We start from the raw sequence: 26,793 nt of genomic DNA, 5'->3' as shown, positions 1-26,793 counted from the left end.
GATTACTAAATAGATTCATACAAACTATGTAATCGTTCAATGTATTCAACTAAAAATATAATAATAAGTACAAAAGACACCGCTGATATAGCATACAACCCAAGTCTACTAGTCATGTTAAGCAGTTTTTACTAGAAAGTATCTGTTGACCTCAGCAGAGATACCTTAGTTATTAACTATCATATTAATTAGGGGAGCGATAAATAAGGAAGACCATTATAGTGGTACTAAAAGGACGAGGAAATAGTAAATTTCAACAGTTCACTATAGTAACAATAATCAGTAGAACATTTATCAACACGCTATAATATGAATTACAAGCACCTTTTACCAGTATAATACAGACAGGTTCAGTGGTGTATAATTGCCCAGGATCGGAATGTATGCAAAGAGAATAAATTTGGCTTTGATCCATAGCACAACAGAGTGGTTCAACTTCTAGCCAGACACAGACTTTCTAAGTGTATATTGGAATAAAATTGAGGAACCATAATATCTTTGGTTTCCCAACACTAATCCCAATACAATACCTGACCATCACCTTAATATATTACGCAATGCTGGTGAATATTTCCCAGGGCGAAATATGCTGACCAATCCTTTATTCGCTAGCTAATTTTAGAGTACCCATTTTTAAAGTATACCTATTAAAGTATCTATGTTACATTTTTATGGGATCTGAGTGCTATTTGTGTATCTTTTTCCACAACTCTCTTTAGTTGTACAAGTATCAGTAGAAAGTAAAGAGATAATAGTATATAAATACTCAAAAACGTTATATAAAAAATACATATCTAGAGGAGTGAAAAAAAAATGAAATTCCATATAATGGGGTCATGGGCAGACAAATCTATGAAAGCTGAAGTGTACCATGTAGAGAGGAAGATCAGCCACTTGATTATCAGCCAACAAAATATGTTTCTATTTTCTATAACAGGTCTACCAGAGTTCATACCACAACTTCCTGCAGACTATTAGGAAGGCTAACAGTGGATACTCCATGAGAAGGCTTCTGGGATAAGTCAAAATTCTGTAGAGGTCCTCCCACACTGTTACTCCTTGTCAGTGAGGATACTCTCTTTGTTGCACCACTGATGGATGTGGTTTTTACCGTTGTTGAATCTTCACCATCTGCACCCTGGGTGTCATTTGCACTAAATAAAACAAAATTAGATCAGAAAGCTATTTTGTGTACATTTATTGGGGTAAAGAGTAACTTTTTTTCATATGGAACAACAAGCAAAAAAGTTTTAAAAAAAAAATATCTGATTTTCTTACTCAAAAGTTAAAAGCTCCAGACAATTTACTGAACAATTTAAAAAACGAAAGGTTTAAAACATAACTATACTTCGCAACTCTTAAAATAGAATGTTTCTTAAAAACATATGAAGACAGATAATGTGATAATTTAAAATGTGACTCTAGTAAATTTCTTTTGGGAAGCTCTGATTTTTCATTGTTTAATAAAAGATTAATAACCTTTCTAGATATATTTTTAATTAATAAAAGATTGATGATTCTGTTACTAAATCAATTTCTACATATTCTAAATCAGTGTTTCTCAATTCCAGCCCTTGAGGACCACTATAATTTCTGTACCTGAGCACAGGTGAGACATCTAGGGGTCGATTTATGAAGCAGCGGATTCCGCCTGAAGCGGAAGTTAAGAAGCAGCGGTCTTAAGACCGCCGCTCCTTAACTCGTCCGCCACAGCTGAGGTGGCGGACAGCAAGCAGCCCGATCTGATACGATTGGGTCGGTTGGCCGCAAATGGGCAGGGGGCAGTATTGCACAAGCATTTCACGAGAAATGCTTGTGCAATGATAAATGCCGACAGCATATGCTGTCTCCATTTATCGATGTGTGGCGGACATGATCCGCTACAGAGGTTTATATCAGTCCGCAAATTAGTAAATCGGCCCCCTAGAATGATTGAGCTAATGAAGGGAAATACTCCATGACTTTAAGGGTTCCTTGAGGACTGAAAAACATAATTTATGTAAGAACTTACCTGATAAATTCATTTCTTTCATATTAGCAAGAGTCCATGAGCTAGTGACGTATGGGATATACATTCCTACCAGGAGGGGCAAAGTTTCCCAAACCTCAAAATGCCTACCAATACACCCCTCACCACACCCACAAATCAGTTTAACGAATAGCCAAGAAGTGGGGTGATAAGAAAAAAGTGCGAAAGCATAAAAAATATTGAATTGGAATAATTGTGCTTTATACAAAAAAATCATAACCACCACAAAAAAGGGTGGGCCTCATGGACTCTTGCTAATATGAAAGAAATGAATTTATCAGGTAAGTTCTTACATAAATTATGTTTTCTTTCATGTAATTAGCAAGAGTCCATGAGCTAGTGACGTATGGGATAATAAATACCCAAGATGTGGAACTTCCATGCAAGAGTCACTAGAGAGGGAGGGATAAAATAAAGACAGCCAATTCCGCTGAAAAATAATCCACACCCCAAAATAAAGTTTAAATCTTATAATGAAAAAAACTGAAATTATAAGCAGAAGAATCAAACTGAAACAGCTGCCTGAAGTACCTTTCTACCAAAAACTGCTTCAGAAGAAGAAAACACATCAAAATGGTAGAATTTAGTAAAAGTATGCAAAGAAGACCAAGTTGCTGCTTTGCAAATCTGATCAACCGAAGCTTCATTCCTAAACGCCCAGGAAGTATAAACTGACCTAGTAGAATGAGCTGTAATCCTTTGAGGCGGAGTTTTACCCGACTCGACATAAGCATGATGAATCAAAGACTTTAACCAAGACGCCAAAGAAATGGCAGATCAGCTCCAGTATGGACTTCCGTTTGGGGAGGAGCGTACAGGAGAGGTGCGAGACGGCGTTCTCGAGGTGGATGCTCCACAAGATTACACCGGACCCCATATCCAGTAGCCCGTAGGCACGCTACATGGTAGCGAGACACGTTGGGCATCAGAGTGCTATCGAGTTTTCTATAGCCCGTGGAGGAAGTTGTTTTCGGGCAGAGAGGCGTACCTGCCCATACGCCACACCGGGAGGTGTATTTCCCTGTAGGCACAAAGCTGGTACCGGTTGTGCACTAAGTCAGACGGCGCATAATCAGAGCAATTGAAGAGGCTGGAGTAGCTGTTAACTGTCAGTTCCTGGCGATTCGGATTAAAACTGTGAGACGTTGATTTTGCTTCCTTAATTACTTGCCAGCTAAAGACGCAGCAGTAGACGCTGCGGAGACTGCACAGATCTTGTTGGAGTGCGGCTTGGCTTCGGAGGTGGAGTGGGCTGGAGCGGCTGCAAACCAAGAGCCCCCTGATGACCTCGGCAAACTCATCTGCTGGACGCTGATCGAGGCAGGCCAATTGAATATCGGAGGGATCCGTAATTAGTTGGCCAGCTTCTCAGCAGTCGGAGCGCAGGTTAAGAGAAGTCCCTTGGAAGGAAAGGTACTGTTTTGCGTCTATATTCTGATGGCATACAAAGGTATATACCACTGGTGATAAGAAGGCAACAAACAGTCTATACCTGAGATTTTTAAGTCTCTGGGACAAATATTATTGTCAACCTTTTTTTTGGGATAGAGTGAAAAAAACCCAGAGGAGAAGTTGTAAAACAATTACTAAGGAAATTAAGGAAATATACTCCATTGAGTTGGGCTCACTGTTTCTCCTTTTTAAGTCACTATCAATAGACTGTGTTAAAATAAGGAGATAAATAACTTTTATTTGCCACCTCTATCTGAGGCTATAATAAGCCTAAACCAGCTTCATTAAAGGACACTTATTTTTTTCTTTTTTTTTAGATGGACATTTACTTCAACTTAAAATAATATCTTTTGAGTATTTGGTTGTTGTTGTTCTTTTGCATATCTGGAAAGTTGTGAAGTTTATACTATAGCTTAAACTCGCCCATATTTTATTCAATAACTTGGTTACCTGCTAAATCTGTTTAGGTTATTAATTTGGAGTATCTAATTAATTGTATCAAGTAAAGAGGGTAATTTATACACCCTTTCAGTTAAAATCAGCTTAGATCCAGCATTATTACAAGGAGTCATTACAAATTATATATTATTATATAGGTGGCCTATATCTACACTGTGCACAAATTTTTCTTTTTTTTTTTTTTTGCACTAGTTCCACAGGTTTTCACAGGAACAATTAAGAAATATATAAGTTATATAAGTTAAGTTAATACATTTTTTTTTTTTTTTTTTTTTTTCTCACCACACAATAATCTGGGCTGTGTGCTCAGCTAAAGAAGTAACTTTTGTTCACCCCTGTGTATATGGAAAAATTCCTAACACACACTAACACACGTTCACCTACAATGCCACCTAAGGCAAAAGATAAGAAGCCCAAAAGTCTGGATAATAGTATTGAAATCACATCTGACCCAGATAATCCCTTTTTGATGAGACAATTATCTGAGTTTTTCTCACCCCAACTTGACAGTATAAAAAAAGAATTAAGTGGGATCACAGCTGAAATATCAGCTATAGCAGGGGAGTTAAAGCAATTTGCATCTAGGCTTGGGGAAGCAGAAGACCGGATATCGGGGGTAGAGGATCAGATAAATACGCAGGAAGAAATGGTCAATAAACATGATCATAAAATAGCACTACTAACAAATAGGATGGAAGATATTGAAAATCGCGCTAGGCGCAACAATTTAAGATTGTTAGGTCTCCCAGAGATCCCGGCCTACTCTGATCTTTTATATGTTACTTCACAGTTACTCCCTCAAATCCTAGGATTTACTAAAGAAAAGCTGCCAATCGCTATAGAAAGGGCACACAGAGTAGGCCCAAAGAGACTAAATCAAGATGGGTCCCCTCGAGACAGGATGGTCATATTTAAAATGTTAAACTTTCAAGATAAGCTAGAATATCTCCAACTCTATCGTAAAAACTCACCCCTGGTTATTGATAATTATAAGTTATTATTATTTCAAGATTTTTCTAACGAGACACAAATTAAAAGGAGGGAGATGTCTCCATTCTTCCCACAACTTTTAGATAATGGTTATAAAGTAAGAATGGTATACCCTGCTAAAATTATTGTAGAAAACAACGGTAAAATAGACACTTTAAATAATAGTCAAGAAGCCAGAAACTTTCTGAGAGATAATAAAACATAAACATTTGGTACAATTGGTATTATTTATACTGTGTGCAATGGAAACAACTGTCAAATATATTTTTTTGTACACTTTTTTTAGTTTTAAAAATGATGTTGCATATGATACAATACACTTCCCCGTGTTTACAGATAGGGGATTCCCCTACTTAGACTTTTTTTTTTTTGTTTGTTTTTTCTCTCTTCTTTCTTTTTATATTATATTGATTCATTTTTTTTTTTTTTTGGTAATATATAGAAATGTCAGCATCAATTAAAATCCTATCCTGGAATGTTCGCGGAATAACATCTCCCATGAAACGAAAACAGATAATAGTTCAATTAGGTAAACATTTACCCGACATTGTATTTTTACAAGAAACACGGCTCAAAGTTAATGAACTCCCTAAACTTAAGACACGATGGGTAGGTAAAGTCATAGCGACCCCATGTACTAATCGCAAATGTGGTGTAGCAATCTTAATTAATAAAAAGTTAGACTATCAAGTTACAGCTACAGAATTGGACCCTGGTAATAGGTTTATAATATTACATATAACTATAAATGGTTCTCCCTATACTCTTTGTAATATCTATGGTCCAAACTACTTTGCTAGACCATTTTGGGATACAATCCAAAAGAAATTATTTCCATATTGTAGCACCAGACTGGTAGTTGGAGGAGACTTCAATATGGTTCTGTGCCCTAAAATGGATAGACTTTTTATGAATAAAAAATATGCCAATAAATCTACTAAATATTTTAAGAATTTTTGTCTCTCTCTCAAACTCAATGATATTTGGAGAATCAAATTTCCTGATGTCTCCTCCTTTTCTTGTGAGTCTAAATCATACACCACATTTTCCAGAATTGACTATATTCTTATCTCAGAACAAATACTTCTGTCAGATTTTATACCCAAAATTCATGATATTCTTATCACAGACCATGCGATAATTTCACTCGATATTTATTCAGGCCAAAGAGCAAGCTCTTATAGTTTTAGTTTTCCTCGTTATCTCTTGAGTAATAATAAATTTATACAGTGGTTAAAGATCCAGTGGCAAGACTATTGTCGGAATAATCTTTCTTACTACAATAAAATAGAAATTTTTTGGGAAGCCTTTAAAGCGGTCCTTAGAGGACAACTTAAGGCCTATATGGTTCATTACAAAAAAAAAATGGCTATTAAAAGAAAAGCAACTATACAATCAGGTAAAGAACTCTTTTAACAGATATAAATTGCAACCCACTAGACGTAACTGGTCAGTATATAGGGAAAGCAGAACGGCAAGAGACGTTTTTATCAAACAACAATGTTTAGAGGCAGAAAACAAACTTTCTAATCGATTCAAAGGGCGATATGGATACTCAGCCAAATATCTTGCACAAATTGTCAAGAATGATAAAAGTAGGAACTTTGTGCCGGCTATTAAAGTTAATCAGACAAGATATACTGAGAATCAAGATATTAGAACTGCATTTTTTAATCATTTTCAGAAATTATATGCAATACAAGACATAGATACCCTCAACAGAGATATATTTTGGGCTAATTTAAAAATTTCTCAATTATCTGCAATAGACTTAGAAATACTTAATAATCCAATTTCTACGCAAGAAATAGTGTCAGCTATTAAAAATGCAAAAATGAATAAGGCAGCGGGGCCAGACGGGATTCCAATAGAGTTTTATAAAGCTCTCTCTGAAGAATTAGTGACATTTCTGCAGGTATTCTATAATAATTATTTCCTATCTGATTCCACAATATCGAACTATTTCTCAACTGCAAATATAACTCTCATTCACAAAAAAGATAAGGACCCTGAACTTCCCTCATCATACAGACCCATATCCGTGCTAAATGCGGATTACAAAATTCTCCTTACTATTTTAGCCAACAGATTGAAAAATCTTTTGCATAAAATAATCCATGCAGATCAAACTGGGTTTATGTACGGCCGTAATGTATCCTCTAATCTCCGTAGAGCTGAAATTGTATTAGACTATTTTTGGAACCAGGATCCCTTTCAAAAGGAAACAGGTTCAGATAAAGCTATCCTATCCGTAGACGCCGAAAAGGCTTTTGACACCATATCCTGGGACCATCTACTATGTTCATTGGACCATTTTGGTATCAAAGGACATTTTGCCAAATTTATCTCAAAAATTTATTCTAACCCATATTCCTCATTGCTTATAAACGGTATTTTGTCCGATAAAATTTTTCTTGGTCGAGGTACAAGACAAGGGTGTCCATTATCCCCCCTATTGTTTAACATTTCTATCGAACCCCTGGCCATTTGGCTACGACAAAAACTATCAGGAATTCAGATTGGCTCTATGACTTTTAAACTATCGCTTTACGCGGATGACTTGCTTATATTTTTAGAAAACTCGGCTAATTCTATCCCGATAATTCTTAAACATCTGACTTTTTTTAGTTCTTTCTCGGGCTATAAAATTAATGCTCAAAAAAGTGAAATTCTGTGGATACAAAAAAAGAGAGGAAGCTATCTAAACCATCCTTTTAAAAACACAGATAGCATTAAATATCTTGGCATAACACTACATAAAAACCCGAATTTGTGGTACAAATTAAATTTTATACCAATATTAGAAAAAGCTATTGCTGATTTGAAAAATTGGGCTTCCCTTCCTTTATCTCTTATAGCGCGAATAAATTTAATCAAATTGATAATATTTCCACGTATATTATATATACTACAAAATCTTCCAGTTTTTATTCCCAATAAAGAGATACGCAAATTTTATTCCGCATGTTCTCAATTTTTATGGAAAGGGCACAGACCCCGAATATCAATAGCAAAACTCTCACAAAATAAGAGGGACGGTGGTCTGTCCCTTCCAGATATTAAAATGTATAATCTAGCCACTCTAGTTTAAATTGCCTTTGATTGGATCACTGAAGCAAACAAAATTGCTATAGTAGAAATAGAAAATAATTTTATATCCCCTTTTTCCTTAAAGGCTCTTTTTCATTGCCCGGTTAATAAAATACCGACAAATATTGCAAATTTATTAACATTTAGAAACATAATAATAGCCTGGCAAAAAAGTTGTAAGATATTGGATATAGACTACAGATTCTCCGCCTTTTTACCAATACAAGGTAATCCACAATTTACCCCAGGTATACATTGTGATATTTATCGAGTCTGGGCCCAAAAAGGACTTAAATATATTCAGCAACTAATCTCTCCTTTGGGAGTTATTCTTCCTTACAATGATCTCTTAAACATGTTTCAACTTCCCAAACATAGTCTATTCGCATTTTTTCAAACACGTCACTATATAAATTCTCAAGAGTTTCATGGAGGGGAATATTATCAATGGTCTGAGATAAATAAAATCATTAAAAAAATTTCGGATGGCAAATGTACTATTGCTCTTTTATATAATATAATGCTGGCAAAACAAGCACAGCTGCCTCTCTATAAGTTGTCGGCTTTTTGGCTTAAATCTTTTCCCCAATTTGAATCCTCTAATATAAGCCGCAGCGTTTCAGTCCTTAGAAAATTGAACATTCCAACCAGCTGGATAGAATCGCATACTAAATTATTGCACAATGCATATTTAACCCCAGCTAAAATAGCTAAATTCTCTGCTGTTATAACCCCAAAGTGTCCTAAATGTAGCAGTACAAATGCGGACGTGCTTCATATGTTTTTTAAATGTCCAAAGGTCAATCAATTTTGGGGCAAGATCAATTTATGGTATAAAAAGCATTATCAGGATAAGTTTAAAATTCAAGCCTTCCATGTAATTTTTCTTATTCATTCTCACCAGACATTATTGAAACCAAAAAATATTAGTATATTAAACACAATAATCTTGGCAACTAGAACTTTAATCCTTAAGAATTGGAAAGAGCCGCATGCATTTAAATTCACACATTTTCGTAATTTGTTGCTTCAACAAATAATTTTTGAAACATATAATACTCGCCTCTATTCTAAAGGCAGGGTTGAGGAATTTTTTAATAATTGGAATCCCATACTTAAGCTTTATCCTGTCAATACACAGAACCTTATCCTTGCCCCTTTGGGCTATAGAAACTAATTATAACCGCCTATCTTTTTTTTTTTTTCTCTTGTTGTTTGTTTTGTTCTGTTTTTTTTTTTTTTTTTTTTTTTGGTAAACAGAAAAAACTTCCAGTCTGTACAAAATATAGATGAATAATGCTTATGTTTTTGATTATTATTTACCCTGCGTGGTGCACGACAAAAGCAAATGTGCTAAAACTTACTTTGTATGCATTTCTGGAAATTAAATAAATGGTAAAAAAAAAAAAGAAATGGCAGAGGCCTTCTGACCTTTCCTGGAACCGGAAAAAATAACAAATAGACTAGAAGTCTTTCGGAAATCTTTAGTAGCTTCAACATAATATTTCAAAGCTCTAACTACATTCAAAGAATGTAACGATCTTTCCTTAGAATTCTTAGGATTAGGACACAATGAAGGAACCACAATTTCTCTACTAATGTTGTTAGAATTCACAACTTTAGGTAAAAATTTAAATGAAGTCCGCAACACCGCCTTATCCTGATGAAAAATCAGAAAAGGAGATTCACAAGAAAGAGCAGATAACTCAGAAACTCTTCTAGCAGAAGAGATGGCCAAAAGGAACAACACTTTCCAAGAAAGTAATTTAATATCCAGAGAATGCATAGGTTCAAACGGAGGAGCTTGTAAAGCCCCCAGAACCAAATTCAAACTCCAAGGAGGAGAGATTGACTTAATGACAGGTTTTATACGAACCAAAGCCTGTACAAAACAATGAATATCAGGAAGATTAGCAATCTTTCTGTGAAACAGCAGAGAAAGAGCAGAAATTTCTCCTTTCAAGGAACTTGCAGACAAACCTTTATCCAGACCATCCTGAAGAAACTGTAAAATTCTAGGAATTCTAAAAGAATGCCAGGAAAATTGATGAGAAGAACACCAAGAAATATAAGTCTTCCAGACTCGATAATATATCTTCCTAGACACAGATTTACGAGCCTGTAACATAGTATTAATTACAGAGTCAGAGAAACCTCTATGACTGAGAATCAAGCATTCAATCTCCATACCTTCAAATTTAAATTATTTGAGATCCTGATGGAAAAAAGGACCTTGAGAAAGAAGGTCTGGTCTTAACGGAAGAGTCCAAGGTTGACAAGTAGCCATCCGAACAAGATCCGCATACCAAAACCTGTGAGGCCATGCTGGAGCCACCAGCAGAACAAACGAACGCTCTTTTAGAATCTTGGAGATCACTCTTGGAAGAAGAACTAGAGGCGGAAAGATATAGGCAGGATGATACTTCCAAGGAAGTGACAATGCATCCACTGCCTCCGCCTGAGGATCCCTGGATCTGGACAGATACCTAGGAAGTTTCTTGTTTAGATGAGAGGCCATCAGATCTATTTCTGGAAGTCCCCAGATTTCAACAATCTGAAGAAATACCTCTGGGTGAAGGGACCATTTGCCCGGATGTAACGTCTGGCGACTGAGATAATCCGCTTCCCAATTGTCTATACCTGGGATGTGAACCGCAGAAATTAGACAGGAGCTGGATTCCGCCCATACAAGTATCCGAGATACTTCTTTCATAGCCAGAGGACTGTGAGTCCCCCCTTGATGATTGACATATGCCACGGTTGTCCGTCTGAAAACAAATGAACGTTTCTTTATTCAGAAGAGGCCACGACTGAAGAGCTCTGAAAATCGCACGGAGTTCCAAAATGTTGATTGGTAATCTCGCCTCCTGAGATTCCCAAACCCCCTGCGCTGTCAGAGACCCCCATACAGCTCCCCAACCTGTCAGACTCGCATCTGTTGAGATCACAGTCCAGGTTGGAAGAACAAAAGAAGCCCCTTGAACTAAACGATGGTGATCTGTCCACCACGTCAGAGAGTGTCGTACAATCGGATTTAAAGATATTAACTGTGATATCTTTGTATAATCCCTGCACCACTGGTTCAGCATACAAAGCTGAAGAGGTCGCATGTGAAAACGAGCAAAGGGGATCGCATCCGATGCAAGCAGTCATAAGACCTAGAATTTCCATGCATAAGGCTACCGAAGGGAATGATTGAGACTGAAGGTTTCGACAAGCTGAAACCAATTTCAGACGTCTCTTGTCCGTCAGCGACAAAGTCATGGACACTGAATCTATTTGGAAACCTAAAAAGGTTACCCTTTTCTGAGGAATCAATGAACTCTTTGGTAAATTGATCCTCCAACCATGTTCTTGAAGAAACGACACAAGTCCCATACGTCACTAGCTCATGGACTCTTGCTAATTACATGAAAGAAATCCCTAATTCTCAGTCTAATTGATAATCCCTGTTATAAATGAGAACATATTAATTTCTGGTGAATCTGGAACTGAGAGGGAAATAGGATGTAAAAAAAAGTATGTAGAATTAAAGGACCATTAAATACAGTAGAATTACATAATCAATACATGCGCAATAAATAGACAATGCAAAAGCACTCTGTTTGAATTTTAATTGAGTAGTAGTTTTTTCTGACAAATTTCAGTTAATTGAATTAACCTTTAACCTGTATCATGTGACAGCCATCAGCCGATAACAAAATTAATATATGTATATACTGTGAATTCTTGCACATGCTCAGTAACTGGTGCCTCAGAAAGCGTGCAAATAAAAAGAATGCGCACATTTTGACAATAGAAGTGAGTTGTTAAGTTGTTTATAATGGTGTGCTGTATCTGAATCATGAAAGCTTAATTTTGACTTTAGTGTTTCTTTTCATTACCCACAGACTCTTAAGTGGTTGAACCTGAAAGAAAGGGCATTTGTATCCTTCAACATGTTAACCCTTTCCCGCCAGGATTTATTTGTCTACATCGGAACAAAGTTCTGATGTAAACAAATAAGTAAAAATTTAAAACATGTGATGGTTCATGTGATCGCGTTATTTCAATGATGAGGTCGGGTTAGGGGGGCGTGCCTATGATGCTAGGCATGCCCTCCAGCCCGCAATCCCCTTTAGGAAGCTTATATAGCTTCAGTATAGCCAAACAGCTAAGACTTTCCATGCCATTCTAACGACGCTAAAGCCCAGGGCAGTTAGGATGGCATGGAAACGCCCTGACGACAGGAAGGGGTTAAATGGACATTTTTTTAAAAATATATATGCTTATTATAAATATAAGCAATTAAAATGGATCTTGGGGTGCATAAATGGCATGATCACATTTGTTAGAGCATGCCATTTTTGCATTTCTGACCCTAGCTTACTAAATGCTCAACACACATGGTCTTGTGACCAAATCAGAAGAGGCAGTCACACATAGCCACCAATCACTGCCTGTGTTCCTGTTCAGTTGAATAGAACTTTACCTATGTTTTGAAGCTCTTTGCAGGGCAGATCTTTTGTAACACAGTTTTTAATTACGGATATGTATTTTGCATATATAAAAAAGGGAGTTTTGATGTCCCTTTAATAGGGAAACATTATGTATTGGTTAGTCACAGCTGCCAACTGTGCTCTAATTCAGAAATTACCTCTGTCCAATGGCTGTGCTTGTTTCTTCTGTTATGGTCTGAGGGGAGTTTCCAAAACTGATCAAATCATTGGCTGTAGAGTTTTCCTTTTTCTGCCTGGCCTCTCCTGACATTGGGAGGTTACCACTTTGCAAGCTATCACCTGAGTTACTCGGCTTGAGAAAAAAACTGTAGCAATATAAAAAAAGAAAATCTATTAGAAGGTAGCCAAAGTAATAAATACCTTAAATTAAACTGAAGAGGCAGATTATAATACATGAATGTTTTATTGTAGCAATAGTTACACACAAACGAAAAAACATAATTTATGTAAGAACTTACCTGATAAATTAATTTCTTTCATATTGGCAAGAGTCCATGAGCTAGTGACATATGGGATATACAATCCTACCAGGAGGGGCAAAGTTTCCCAAACCTCAAAATGCCTATAAATACACCCTTCACCACACCCACAATTCAGTTTAACGAATAGTCAAGTAGTGGGGTGATAAAGAAAGGAGTAAAAAGCATCAACAAAGGAATTTGGAATAATTGTGCTTTATACAAAAAATCATAACCACCATAAAAAGGGCGGGCCTCATGGACTCTTGCCAATATGAAAGAAATGAATTTATCAGGTAAGTTCTTACATAAATTATGTTTTCTTTCATGTAATCGGCAAGAGTCCATGAGCTAGTGACGTATGGGATATCAAATACCCAAGATGTGGAACTCCACGCAAGAGTCACTAGAGAGGGAGGGATAAAAAATAAACAACAGCCAAATGCTGAAAAAATAATCAAATGTGAGTGTAAGGGATATAGTAGTGCACTGGTGTAGGGGTAGTTACCAAACACCTAAAAAATAGAAAGATCCTTCCGTCTTTCAAAAAACGATAGTGAATTATTTGGGGGGTGATAGGTGCGCTACTGAAAGCTGAAGGTATACTGAAAATTTTAAATGATAGATATCAAAAAAAGTTATATGATAATGTGAAAAAAGTAATGTGGGTTATAAAGTGATATGTGTTACATTATAACTAATTAGTGTTCATTGCTACAATTCCACTATGGAAAAATAAGAAAGAGTTACTATAGTTAGAGTAAACAAAAAATATTTTATACAAAATTGCATGTATAACAATATGCTAAAAACATCAAATTAAAGAGACACAGTGGACTCAACAAGAAGCTTACTGTTAGTATACTATAGCGATAGGTTAAGCTTTGATTGTTTAATATCCTCTGAAAAATGTTATGTTTTAAATGTTCCTACTCTACTTTATACCTTCATAAGATCGTTGAATGTACGAATTATAATTTATGATGCAGCTAGCATTTGTACAGAATTTGAGATACTGGTTGATCTTGGAAAAGCTGTATGATCTTATTCTTTTGAAGTTTATTATTATGTTTACTTGAGCACATTCAACCAATAAAGCTTTTGAAAAAAAAACAAAAAACAAAACAAAAAAAAAAAACATCAAATTAAAGGGACGTCTCCCTTACTATATAAAATATACAATATAAAAACAAAGAATAGTGACACTTTAAATAGTGATTACATAAGCTGCCCCATATATTAAAAATATATATTCAAATGTCCGTTTCTTTGCATTACTTTTTTCACATTATCATATAACTTTTTTTGATATCTATCATTTAAAATTTTCAGTATACCTTCAGCTTTCAGTAGCGCACCTATCACCCCCCAAATAATTCACTACTGAAAAAATAATCCACAACCCAAATATAAGTTATTCTCATGAAGAAAAGAAAAACTTAAAACAGCAGCAGAAGAATCAAACTGAAACAGCTGCCTGAAGAACTTTTCTACCAAAAACTGCTTCAGAAGAAGAAAATACATAAAAACGGTAGAATTTAGTAAATGTACGCAAAGAGGACCAAGTCGCTGCTTTGCAAATCTGATCAACTGAAGCTTCATTCTTAAAAGCCCACGAAGTGGAGACTGATCTAGTAGAATGAGCTGTAATTCTCTGAGGCGGGGTTTGACCCGACTCCAAATAAGCTTGATGAATCAAAAGCTTTAACCAAGAAGCCAAGGGAATAGCAGAGGCCTTCTGACCTTTCCTAGGACCAGAAAATATAACAAATAGACTAGAAGTCTTCCTGAAATCTTTAGTAGCTTCAACATAATATTTCAAAGCTCTTACCACATTCAAAGAATGTAAGGATCTTTCCAAAGGATTCTTAGGATTAGGACACAAGGAAGGGACAACAATTTCTCTACTAATGTTGTTAGAATTCACAACCTTAGGAAAAAATTCAAAAGAAGTCCGCAAAACCACCTTATCCTGATGAAAAATCAGAAAAGGAGATTCACAAGAAAGAGCAGATAGCTCAGAAACTCTTCTAGCAGAAGAGATAGCCAAAAGGAACAACACTTTCCAAGAAAGTAGTTTAATATCCAAAGAATGCATAGGCTCAAAAGGAGGAGCCTGTAGCGTCTTCAAAACCAAATTAAGACTCCAAGGAGGAGAAATTGATTTAATGACAGGCTTAATACGAACTAAAGCCTGTACAAAACAGTGAATATCAGGAAGATTAGCAATCTTTCTGTGAAATAAAACAGAAAGAGCAGAGATTTGTCCCTTCAAGGAACTTGCAGACAAACCCCTATCCAAACCATCCTGGAGAAACTGTAAAATTCTAGGAATTCTAAAAGAATGCCAAGAGAATTTATGAGAAGAACACCATGAAATGTAAGTGTTCCAAACTCGATATTAAATCTTCCTAGAGAGATTTAGGAGCTTGTAACCTCTATGACTTAATACTAAGCGTTCAATTTCCATACCTTCAAATTTAATGATTTGAGATCCTGATGGAAAAACGGACCTTGAGAAAGTAGGTCCAGCCTTAACGGAAGTGGCCAAGGTTGGCAACTGGACATCCGAACAAGATCTGCATACCAAAACCTGTGGGGCCATGCTGGAGCCACCAGCAACACAAATGATTGTTCCATGATGATCTTGGAGATCACTCTCGGAAGAAGAACTAGAGGCGGGAAAGATATAAGCAGGTTGATAACACCAAGGAAGTGTCAGCGCATCCACTGCTTCCGCCTGAGAATCCCTGGACCTGGACAGGTATCTGGGAAGTTTCTTGTTTAGATGAGAAGCCATCAGATCTATTTCTGGAAGACCCCACATCTGAACAATCAGAGAAAACACATCCGGATGGAGAGACCACTCCCCTGGATGTAAAGTCTGACGGCTGAGAAAATCCGCCTCCCAATTGTCTACTGCTGGGATATGAACCACAGAAATTAGACAAGAGCTGGATTCCGCCCAAACAAGTATCCAAGATACTTCTTTCATAGCTAGGGGACTGTGAGTCCCACCCTGATGATTGACATATACCACCGTTGTGATATTGTCTGTCTGAAAACAAATGAACGGTTCTCTCTTCAACAGAGGCCAAAACTGAAGAGCTCTGAGAATTGCACAGAGATCTAAAATATTGATTGGTAATCTAGCCTCTTGAGATTTCCAAACCCCTTGTGCTGTCAGAGATCCCCAGACAACTCCCCAACCTGAAAGACTTGCATCTGTTGTGATCACAGTCCAGGTTGGCTGAACAAAAGAGGCCCCTTAAACTAAACGCTGGTGATTTAACCACCACGTCACAGAGTGCCGTTCATTGGGATTTAAGGATATTAATTGTGATATCTTTGTATAATCCCGGCACCATTGATTCAGCATGCAAAGCTGGAGAGGTCTCATGTGACAACGAGCAAAAGGAATCGCGTCCGATGCTGCAGTCATGAGGCCTAAAACTTCCATGCACATAGCCACTGAAGGGAATGGCTGAGACTGAAGGTGCCGACATGCTGCAACCAATTTCAAACGTCTCTTGTCTGTTGGAGACAGAGTCATGGACACTGAATCTATCTGGGAACCTAAAAAGGTGACCCTTGTCTGAGGAATCAAAAAACTTTTTGGTAAATTGATCCTCCAACCATGTTTTCGAAGAAACAACACAAGTTGATTTGTGTGAGATTCTGCAGAACGTAAAGACTGAGCTAGTACCAAGATATCGTCCAAATAAGGAAACACCGCAATACCTTGTTCTCCGATTACAGAGAGTAGGGCATCCAGAACCTTTGAAAAGATTATTGGAGCTATTGCTAGGCCAAATGGAAGAGCAACAAATTGGTACAGGAACTGATAATGTTCTGGATGAATCGGAATATGAAGGTAAGCATCCTGCAAAACTATTGTAGACATATAATGTCCTTGCTGAACAAAAGGTAGAATAGTCCTTAAAGTCACCATCTTGAAAGTTGGTACTCTTACATAACTATTCAAAACTTTCAGATCCAGAACTGGTCTGAATGAATTTTCTTTCTTTGGGACAATGAATAGATTTTAATAAAACCCCAGGCCTTGTTCCTGAATAGGAACCGGCATGATTACCCCTGAAACCGCCAGATCTGAAACACACTTCAGAGCTTTTACTGGATTCACTGGAATGCGTGAGAGAAAAAAATCTTCCCACAGGAGGTTTTACTCTGAATCCTATTCGGTACCCCTGAGAGACAAAGCTCTGAATCCATTGATTTTGGACAGAATTTATCCAAACATCCTTGAAAAACCTTAATCTGCCCCCTACCAGCTGTGCTGGAATGAGGGCCGCACCTTCATGCGGATTTAGGGGCTGACTTTGGTTTCTTGAAAGGCTTGGATTTATTCCAATTTGAAGAAGGCTTCCAATTGGAAACAGATTCCTTGGGGGAAGGATTAGGTTTTTGTTCCTTATTTTGACGAAAGGAACGAAAACGATTAGAAACCTTAGATTTACCCTTAGGTTTTTTATCCTGAGGCAAAAAAAACTCCTTTCCCCCCAGTAACAGTTGAAATAATAGAATCCAACTGAGAACCAAATAAATTATTACCTTGGAAAGAAAGAGATAGTAATCTAGATTTAGATGTCATATCAGCATTCCAAGATTTAAGCCACAAAGCTCTTCTAGCTAAAATAGCTAAAGACATGGATATAACATCAAATTTGATATAAAAAATGGCATCACAAATAAAATAAATAAATAAAACCCATTGAAGGATTAAAAGGAGTACCTGGCTTATTACATTCCTTAGAAATCATGTCAGAAATAGCATCAGGAATAGGAAAAACCTCTGGAGTAACCACAGTAGGTTTAAAAACAACATTTACTGGTTTTAATATCAAGAGGACTAGCTTCCTCAATATCCAAAGTAATTAACACTTCTTTTAACAAAGAACGCATATACTCTATTTTAAATAAATAAGTAGATTTGTCAGTGTCAATGTCTGAGGAAGGATCTTCTGAATCAGATAGATCCTCATCAGAGGTGGATAATTCATTATGTTGTCGGTCATTTGAAATTTCATCAACTTTATGAGAAGTTTTAAAAGACCTCTTACGCTTATTAGAAGGTGGAAATGCAGCCTTCTGAATAGAATCAGTAACAAATTCTTTAAAATTCATAGGTATATCATGTACATTAGAAGTTGAAGGAACTGCAACCGGCAATGTACTATTACAGATGGACACTCTATCTGCATGTAAAAGTTTATCATGACAACTAATACAAATTACATAAGGAGATATAATCTCCACAATTTAACAACAAATGCACTTAGCTTTAGTAGAACCGATGTCAGGCAGCAAAGTTCCAGCAGATACTTCTGAGGCAGGATCAGATTGAGACATCTTGCAGAATGTAAAAGAAAAAACAACATATAAAGAAAAATTATCAATTTCCTTATATGACAGTTTCAGTAATGGGGAAAAAATGCAAATAGCATAGCCCTCTGACATAGAAAAAAGCAAGAGGCAAAAGCAATGGGGTAATAAATAATGAAAAAAGTTTGGCGCCAAGTATGACGCACAACGTAACTGAAAGATTTTTTGGCACTAACCATGCCCGGAAATGACAGACTCGCGTCACTGACGCAAACCTGTGTGAACCCCTGCATCAACTACGACGCCGGAAATGACGAACTTGCGTCAACGGACGTGCCTTTTCGCGCCACAAAATTCTCGCGCCAAGAATGACGCAATAAAGTGTAGCATTTAGCGCACCCGCGAGCCTAAGACAGCCTGCAATTTAAAACAAGTAGTCAATTGAAAAAAAGACTAAACCCCAGGTAAGAAAAATAATTCTCAATATTAACTTTCCCAAATATGAAACTGACAATCTGCAAAAGGAAATACATGAACCTGACTCATGGCAAATATAAGTACAATACATATATTTAGATCTTTATATAAATACATAAAGTGCCAAACCATACCTGAGGTGTTAAGAAATAAAAATATACTTACCAAAAGACACCCATCCACATATAGCAGATAGCCAAACCAGTACTGAAACAGTTATCAGTAGAGGTAATGGTATATGAGAGTATATAGTCGATCTGAAAAGGGAGGTAGGAGATGAATCTCTACGACCAATAACTGAGAACCTATAAAAAAGACCCCCGTTCGGAAAATCATTGCATTCAATAGGTGATACTCTCCATGTCCCTCTGACATTCGCTGTACTCTGAGAGGAATCGGGCTTCAAAATGCTGAGAAGCGCATATCAACGTAGAAATCTTAGAACAAACTTACTTCACCACCTCCATAGGAGGCAAAGTTTGTAAAACTGAATTGTGGGTGTGGTGAGGGGTGTATTTATAGGCATTTTGAGGTTTGGGAAACTTTGCCCCTCCTGGTAGGATTGTATATCCCATATGTCACTAGCTCATGGACTCTTGCCAATTACATGAAAGAAACGAAGACCCATAGGCCCAACAAGTCTGCACATATTTCCTATAAACCATGAGCTTAATTAGTTTGTAGGATAGCATTATTCTTATTCCAGGTATGTTTAAAAACCCCCAGAGTGTTTGGCTTTACCACCTCTAATGGAAGTGTATGCCATATATTAACCACCCTTTCTGTGACTTACTACTGAGCCTACTACCCTTCAATTTAAGATTATGACCCATTGTTCTGGTGTTACTTGTTCTATATATTTTCTGCTATAAATTTTCTGTCTTGCTACTAACAAGACTTTAAAAAATGAGGTAGTCTTACTAATTAAATAAACAAAGTTGTGATTTGTCTACTACACCCCCTCCTTGTCACTTAGAGAGATAATCTAGAATTTTCAAGAATGTAACGGACTACATGGGTAACCCCTTAATTTAGTGACAAAATGAAGCATTTTATTTTTTACATTTGAATGTCTATGTTTACTCCATTTTGTCTACAGTACTGACCTCTAAGATTTTCCCTCTATGAATGAATCTAAACTTATACTGAGATTTGCTTTAATGTTAATGGGATACAATTCTAACAAAAAAATATTTTTTTCTATTTTGTTAAAACAATTTTTATTTATCCTGTGTGTATAGCTAATGCTAAGCAAACTTACAAGGTGCTCTGCCTCCCTCAAATAGATACATGGGCAGACCACACCACTAATGGTGCCAGTGGGTCTGTTGCAGCCAACGATTAACTTCCCTATATCTTTTTGTGGAGTAAGCACAAACAAAAATCATGCAGCTAGCACTGTCTCATGTGCTTAGCTCTTCAGAATCAATTATGCAGACACGGCATGGGAATGTCTGCTTAACCTCTTAAGGACATATCACTGAATTTTTCCGTCATAAAACAATTGAGCAAACTGAAAGCTGTGTCCTTAAAGGGTTAAACACTATAGCAGCAGAGAACAATTTTTGTTTTTATTATTGTGCCTTTTTGAGAAATAACATAATTTATGTAAGAATTTACCTGATAAATTCATTTCTTTCATATTAGCAAGAGTTCATGAGCTAGTGACGTATGGGATATACATTCCTACCAGGAGGGGCAAAGTTTCCCAAACCTCAAAATGTCTATAAATACACCCCCCACCACACCCACAATTCAGTTTAACGAATAGCCAAGAAGTGGGGTGATAAGAAAGAAGCGAAAGCATCAACAAGGAATTGGAATAATTGTGCTTTATACAAAAAAATCATAACCACCACAAAAAGGGTGGGTCTCATGGACTCTTGACAATATGAAAGAAATGAATTTATCAGGTAAATTCTTACATAAATTATGTTTTCTTTCATGTAATTGGCAAGAGTCCATGAGCTAGTGACGTATGGGATAGCAAATACCCAAGATGTGGCACTCCACGCAAGAGTCACTAGAGAGGGAGGGATAAAAATAAAGACAGCCAATTCCGCTGAAAAATTAATCCACAACCAAAATCAAAAGTTTTAATCTTATAATGAAAAAAACTGAAATTATAAGCAGAAGAATCAAACTGAAACAGCTGCCTGAAGTACTTTTCTACCAAAAACTGCTTCTAAAGAAGAAAAAACATCAAAATGGTAGAATTTAGTAAAAGTATGCAAAGAAGACCAAGTTGCTGCTTTGCAAATCTGATCAACAGAAGCTTCATTCTTAAAAGCCCAGGAAGTAGAAACTGACCTAGTAGAATGAGCCGTAATCCTCTGAGGCGGGGATTTACCCGACTCCAAATAAGCATGATGAATCAAAAGCTTTAACCAAGATGCCAAAGAAATGTCAGAAGCCTTTTGACCTTTCCTAGAACCAGAAAAGATAACAAATAGACTAGAAGTGTTTCTGAAATCTTTAGCAGCTTCAACATAATATTTCAAAGCTCTTACCACATCCAAAGAATGTAAAGATCTCTCCAGAGAATTCTTAGGAATAGGACACAATGAAGGGACCACAATTTCTCTACTAATGTTGTTGGAATTCCCAACCTTAGGTAAAAATTTAAATGAAGTCCGCAAGACCGTCTTATCCTGATGAAAAATCAGAAAAGGAGACTCACAAGAAAGAGCAGATAATTCAGAAACTCTTCTATCAGAAGAGATGGCCAAAAGGAACAATACTTTCCAAGAAAGTAATTTAATGTCCAGAGAATGCATAGGCTCAAACGGAGGAGCCTGTAAAGCTTTCAAAACCAAATTAAGACTCCAAGGAGGAGAGATTGAGGAGAGATTGATTTAATTTCAGGCTTGATACAAACCAAAGCCTGTACAAAACAATGAATATCAGGAAGATTAGCAATTTTTCTGTGAAACAGAACAGAAAAAGCAGAGATTTGTGCTTTCAAGGAACTTGCAGACAAACCCTTATCTAAACCATCCTGAAGAAACTATAAAATTCTATGAATTCTAAAAGAATGCCAAGAGAATTTATGAGAAGAACACCATGAAATATAAGTCTTCCAAACTCGGTAATAAATCTTTCTAGACACAGATTTACTAGCCTGCAACATTAATCACTGAGTCAGAGAAACCTCTATGACTAAGCACTAAGCGTTCAATCTCCATACCTTCAAATTTAATGATTTGCGATCCTGATGGAAAAATGAGCCTTGAGATAGAAGGTGGCCTTAACGGAAGTGGCCAAGGTTGGCAACTGGACATCCGAACAAGATCCACATACCAAAACCTGTGTGGCCATGCTGGAGCCACCAGCAGTACAAACAAACGCTCCATTATGATTTTGGAAATCTCTTGGAAGAACTAGAGGCGGAAAGATATAAGCAGGTTGATAACTCCAAGGAAGTGTCAACGCATCCACTGCTTCCGCTTGAGGATCCCTGGACCTGAGACAGAAACCTGGGAAGTTTCCTGTTTAGATGAGAAGCCATCAGATCTATTTCTGGAAGCCCCCACATCTGAACAATCTGAAAAAACACATCTGGGTGAAGAGACCACTCTCCCGGATGTAAAGTCTGGCGACTGAGATAATCCGCTTCCCAATTGTCTATACCTGGGATATGGGCCACAGAAATTAGACAGGAGCTGGATTCCGCCCAAGCAAGTATCCGAGATACTTCTTTCATAGCTTGAGGACTGTGAGTCCCACCTTAATGATTGACATACGCCACGGTTGTGACATTGTCTGTCTGAAAACAAATAAACGGTTCTCTCTTCAGAAGAGGCCAAAACTGAAGAGCTCTGAAAATCGCACAGAGTTCCAAAATATTGATTGGTAATCTCGCCTCTTGAGATTTCCAAACCCCCTGCGCTGTCAGAGATCCCCAGACAGCTCCCCTGAAAGACTTGCATCTGTTGCGATCACAGTCCAGGTTGGACGAACAAAAGAGGCCCCTTGAACTAAACGATGGTGATCTAACCACCATGTCTGAGATAGTCTAACATTGGGATTTAAGGATATTAATTGTGATATCTTTGTATAATCCCTGCACCATTGATTCAGCATACAAAGCTGAAGAGGTCTCATGTGAAAACGAGCAAAGGGGATCGCGTCCGATGCTGCAGTCATGAGACCTAAAACCTCCATGCACATAGCTACTGAAAAGAATGATTGAAACTGAAGGTTCCGACAAGCTGCAACCAATTTCAGACATCTCTTGTCTGTTAGAGACAAAGTCGTGGACACCGAATCTATTTGGAAACCTAAAAAGGTTACCCTTGTCTGAGGAGTCAAAGAACTTTTTGGTAAATTGATCCTCCAACCATGTTTTTGAAGAAACAACACTAGTTGATTCATGTGAGATTCTGCAGAACGTAAAGACTGAGCAAGTACTAAGATATCGTTCAAATAAGGAAACACCGCAATACCCCGCTCTCTGATTACAGAGAGTAGGGCACTGAGAACCTTTGAAAAGATCCTTGGAGCTGTCGCTAGGCCAAAAGGAAGAGCAACAAAATGGTAAAGCTTGTCTAGAAAAGAGAATCTCAGGAACTGATGGTGATCTGGATGAATCGGAATATGAAGATATGCATCGTGTAAGTCTATTGTGGACATATAATGCCATTGCTGAACAAAAGGCAGAATAGCCCTTATAGTCACCATTTTGAATGTTGGTATTCTCACATAACGATTCAAAATTTTTAGATCCAGAACTGGTCTGAAAGAATTCTCCTTCTTTGGGACAATGAACAGATTTGAATAAAACCCCAGACCCCGTTCCTGAACAGGAACAATTACCCCAGATACCTCCAGGTCTGAAACACACTTCAGGAAAGCCTGAGCCTTTTCTGGGTTCACTGGAATGCGTGAGAGAAAGAAACTTCTCACAGGCGGTCTTACTTTGAAACCTATTCTGTACCCTTGAGAAACAATGTTCTGAATCCAATGATTTTGGATTGAATTGATCCAAACATCCTTGAAAAATTTTAGTCTGCCCCCTACCAGCTGAGCTGGAATGAGGGCCGCACCTTCATGCGGACTTGGGGGTTTATTTAGATCTTTTAAATGGCTTGGATTTATTCCAAACTGAAGAAGGCTTCCAATTGGAAACCGTTCCCTTAGGGCAGTGCTTTCCAAACTGTGTGTCGGGACACACTAGTGTGTCGGCAGCAGTGTGTAGGTGTGTCCCTGCTTCAGCACAATTTTTTGACACATGATTGATACCTAGTGGGTCACAGATCATCTTAACCAATTGGCGCAGCTCAGTGGGAACTGAAACTATTCCCATTGGCGGCTTTGGCGGGACATTGGCTCCTGACTGCACGTGTAGTCTCCTTAATTGGCTTGTGACTGCATGTGCAGTCAGTGAGTGGGACAGCAGTGTGTTTGCAGCACAGGCAGTAGTCAGTAGGGCTCACGGAGCTCTGAGGGCGGCAGCTTAAACGCTGAGCTGAAGTCAGAGGGGTTTTTTGCAGCTAGCTCCCAGTAGTGCATTGCTGCTCCTGCTCTTGATATATGGATAGGAAGGGGAAGCTTAAAAATGCTTGATGATGAAATGCGAGTGTCTTTATCTAATATTCCACCAAATATTCAGAAACTGTGTTCATCCCATCAACCTCATACATCCCATTAAAATAGTAAGTAGCTATTGGTGTTATTAAACTTTTTTTTTAATTCTTGCACATACTTACATACTGTTACTTGTAAATACATATTATTATTACATAATTTATGTATGTGTCCGTATATTTTAAAACAAGTTAGTTTAACCTCCTGTTTGCTAGTACAACTGAATTAATTACTGTGTCGCGAAATGATGTAGGTCTAAAAAGTGTGTCACCAAAATGAAAAGTTTGGAAAGCTCTGCCTTAGGGGAAGGATCAGGTTTCTGTTCCTTATTTTGTTGAAAGGAACGAAAACGGTTAGCAGCCTTAAATTTACCCTTAGATTTTTTATCCTGAGGCAAAAAAGCTCCCTTCCCCCCAGTGACAGTTGAAATAATTGAATCCAACTGAGAACCAAATAATTTATTACCTTGGAAAGAGAGAGATAGCAACGTTGATTTAGAAGTCATATCAGGATTCCAAGATTTAAGCCATAAAGCTCTTCTAGCTAATATAGCTAAATACATATATCTGACATCAATTCTAATGATATCAAAAATGGCATCACAAATGAAATTATTAGCATGTTGATTTAACTTAACAATGCTATACACATTATGATCTGATACTTGTTGCGCTAGGCTTTCCAACCAAAAAGTTGAAGCAGCTGCAACATCAGCCAAAGAAATAGCAGGCCTAAGAAGATGACCTGAACATAAATAAGCCTTCCTTAGATAAGATTCAAGCTTCCTATCTACAGGATCTTTAAAAGAAGTACTATCTGCCGTAGGAATAGTAGTACGTTTAGCAAGAGTAGAGATGGCCCCATCAACTTTGGGGATCTTTTCCCAAAACTCCAATCTATCAGACGGCAAAGGGTACAGTTTCTTAAACCTTGAAGAAGGAGTAAAAGAGGTGCCCATTCTATTCCATTCCCTAGAAATTACATCTGAAATAACATCAGGAACTGGAAAAACCTCAGGAATAACTACATGAGGTTTAAAAACTGAATTTAAACGTTTACTAGTTTTAATATCAAGAGGACTCCATATCTAATGCAATCAACATCTCTTTCAATAAGGAACAAATATACTCCATTTTAAATAAGTATGAAGATTTGTTAGTGTCAAAATCTGAGGCAGAATCTTCTGAACCAGATAGATCCTCATCAGAGATAGATAAATCAGAATGTTGTCGGTCATTTAAAAATTCATCAATTTTATGAGAAGTTTTAAAAGACCTTTTACGTTTATTAGAAGGTGGTATGACAGACAAAGCCTTCTGAATAGAATTAGAAACAAATTATCTCACATTAACAGGAATATCCTGAGCATTAGATGTTGAAGGAATAACAACAGGAAATGGATTAGTACTAATGGAAATATTGTCTGCATGTAAAAGTTTGTCATGCCAACTATCACAAATTACAGCCGGAGGTACAGTTACCACAAGTTTACAACAAATGCACTTAGCTTTGATAGAACCGACATCAGGCAGCAGGATTCTAATAATGGATTCTGAAACAGGATCAGATTGAGACATCTTGCAACATGTAAGAGAAAAAATAACATACAAAGCAAAATTATCAATTTCCTTATATGACAGTTTCAGGAATGGGAAAAAATGCAAACAAAATAAGCCTCTGGAAACCAGAAGCAAAAATAAATGAAGACTTAAAATAATGTCAAAAGTCTGGTGCCAAGTATGACGCCCACAACTGACAAAATATTTTTGGCGCCAAAAACGTCTGCAACAAACACGAGCGTCATAGATGACGCAACTACGTGAAAATTCTCGGCGTCAACAAACGAAATTCTCGCGCCAAAAAAGTCTTGCGCCAAGAATGACGCAATAAATTATAGCATTTTGCGCACCCGCGAGCCTAACAGCCCGCAATTTAGAAAAGAAAGTCAATTCGAAAATTTCAGTTAAGAATTTTTTTTTTTTTTTTTTTAATGTGCATGAAATAGATCCCCATTAGGATGACCATTGCATTCAATAGGTAATACTCCCTTCACATCCCTCTGTGCTAGATTTCTATGTTGATATGCGCTTCTCAGCATGCTGAAGCCCGGTTCCTCTCAGAGTGCAGTGAATGACAAACTTACTTTACCACCTCCATAGGAGGCAAAGTTTGTAAAACTGAATTGTGGGTGTGGTGGGGGGTGTATTTATAGGCATTTTGAGGTTTGGGAAACTTTGCCCCTCCTGGTAGGATTGTATATCCCATACGTCACTAGCTCATGGACTCTTGCCAATTACATGAAAGAAATTTAATTTGATGCCTCTAGAGCAGGGCAGAAAATATGAAACATTTTAAAGATTTTCTTGCCTGGGCACAGATAGTTAAACCACTTTAACAATGCCCTGCATGA

General features: G+C 37.3%; 1 protein-coding gene across 1 annotated transcript in view; it reads right to left on the bottom strand.

The window, feature by feature from the left end:
- DENND4C (DENN domain containing 4C) overlaps positions 1-26,793 on the bottom strand; it is a 474,079-nt gene that overhangs the window by 72,076 nt on the left and 375,210 nt on the right. The window contains 2 exon segments of the mRNA XM_053702651.1: positions 956-1,154; positions 12,657-12,824. Of these exon segments, the coding sequence (XP_053558626.1) occupies positions 956-1,154; positions 12,657-12,824 (367 nt within the window).

The sequence above is a fragment of the Bombina bombina genome, chromosome 2 (assembly GCF_027579735.1).
Source record: "Bombina bombina isolate aBomBom1 chromosome 2, aBomBom1.pri, whole genome shotgun sequence".
NCBI lineage: Eukaryota > Metazoa > Chordata > Amphibia > Anura > Bombinatoridae > Bombina > Bombina bombina.
Note: the sequence above shows the minus strand (reverse complement) of the source record. Positions and strands in the feature narration are given on the sequence as shown.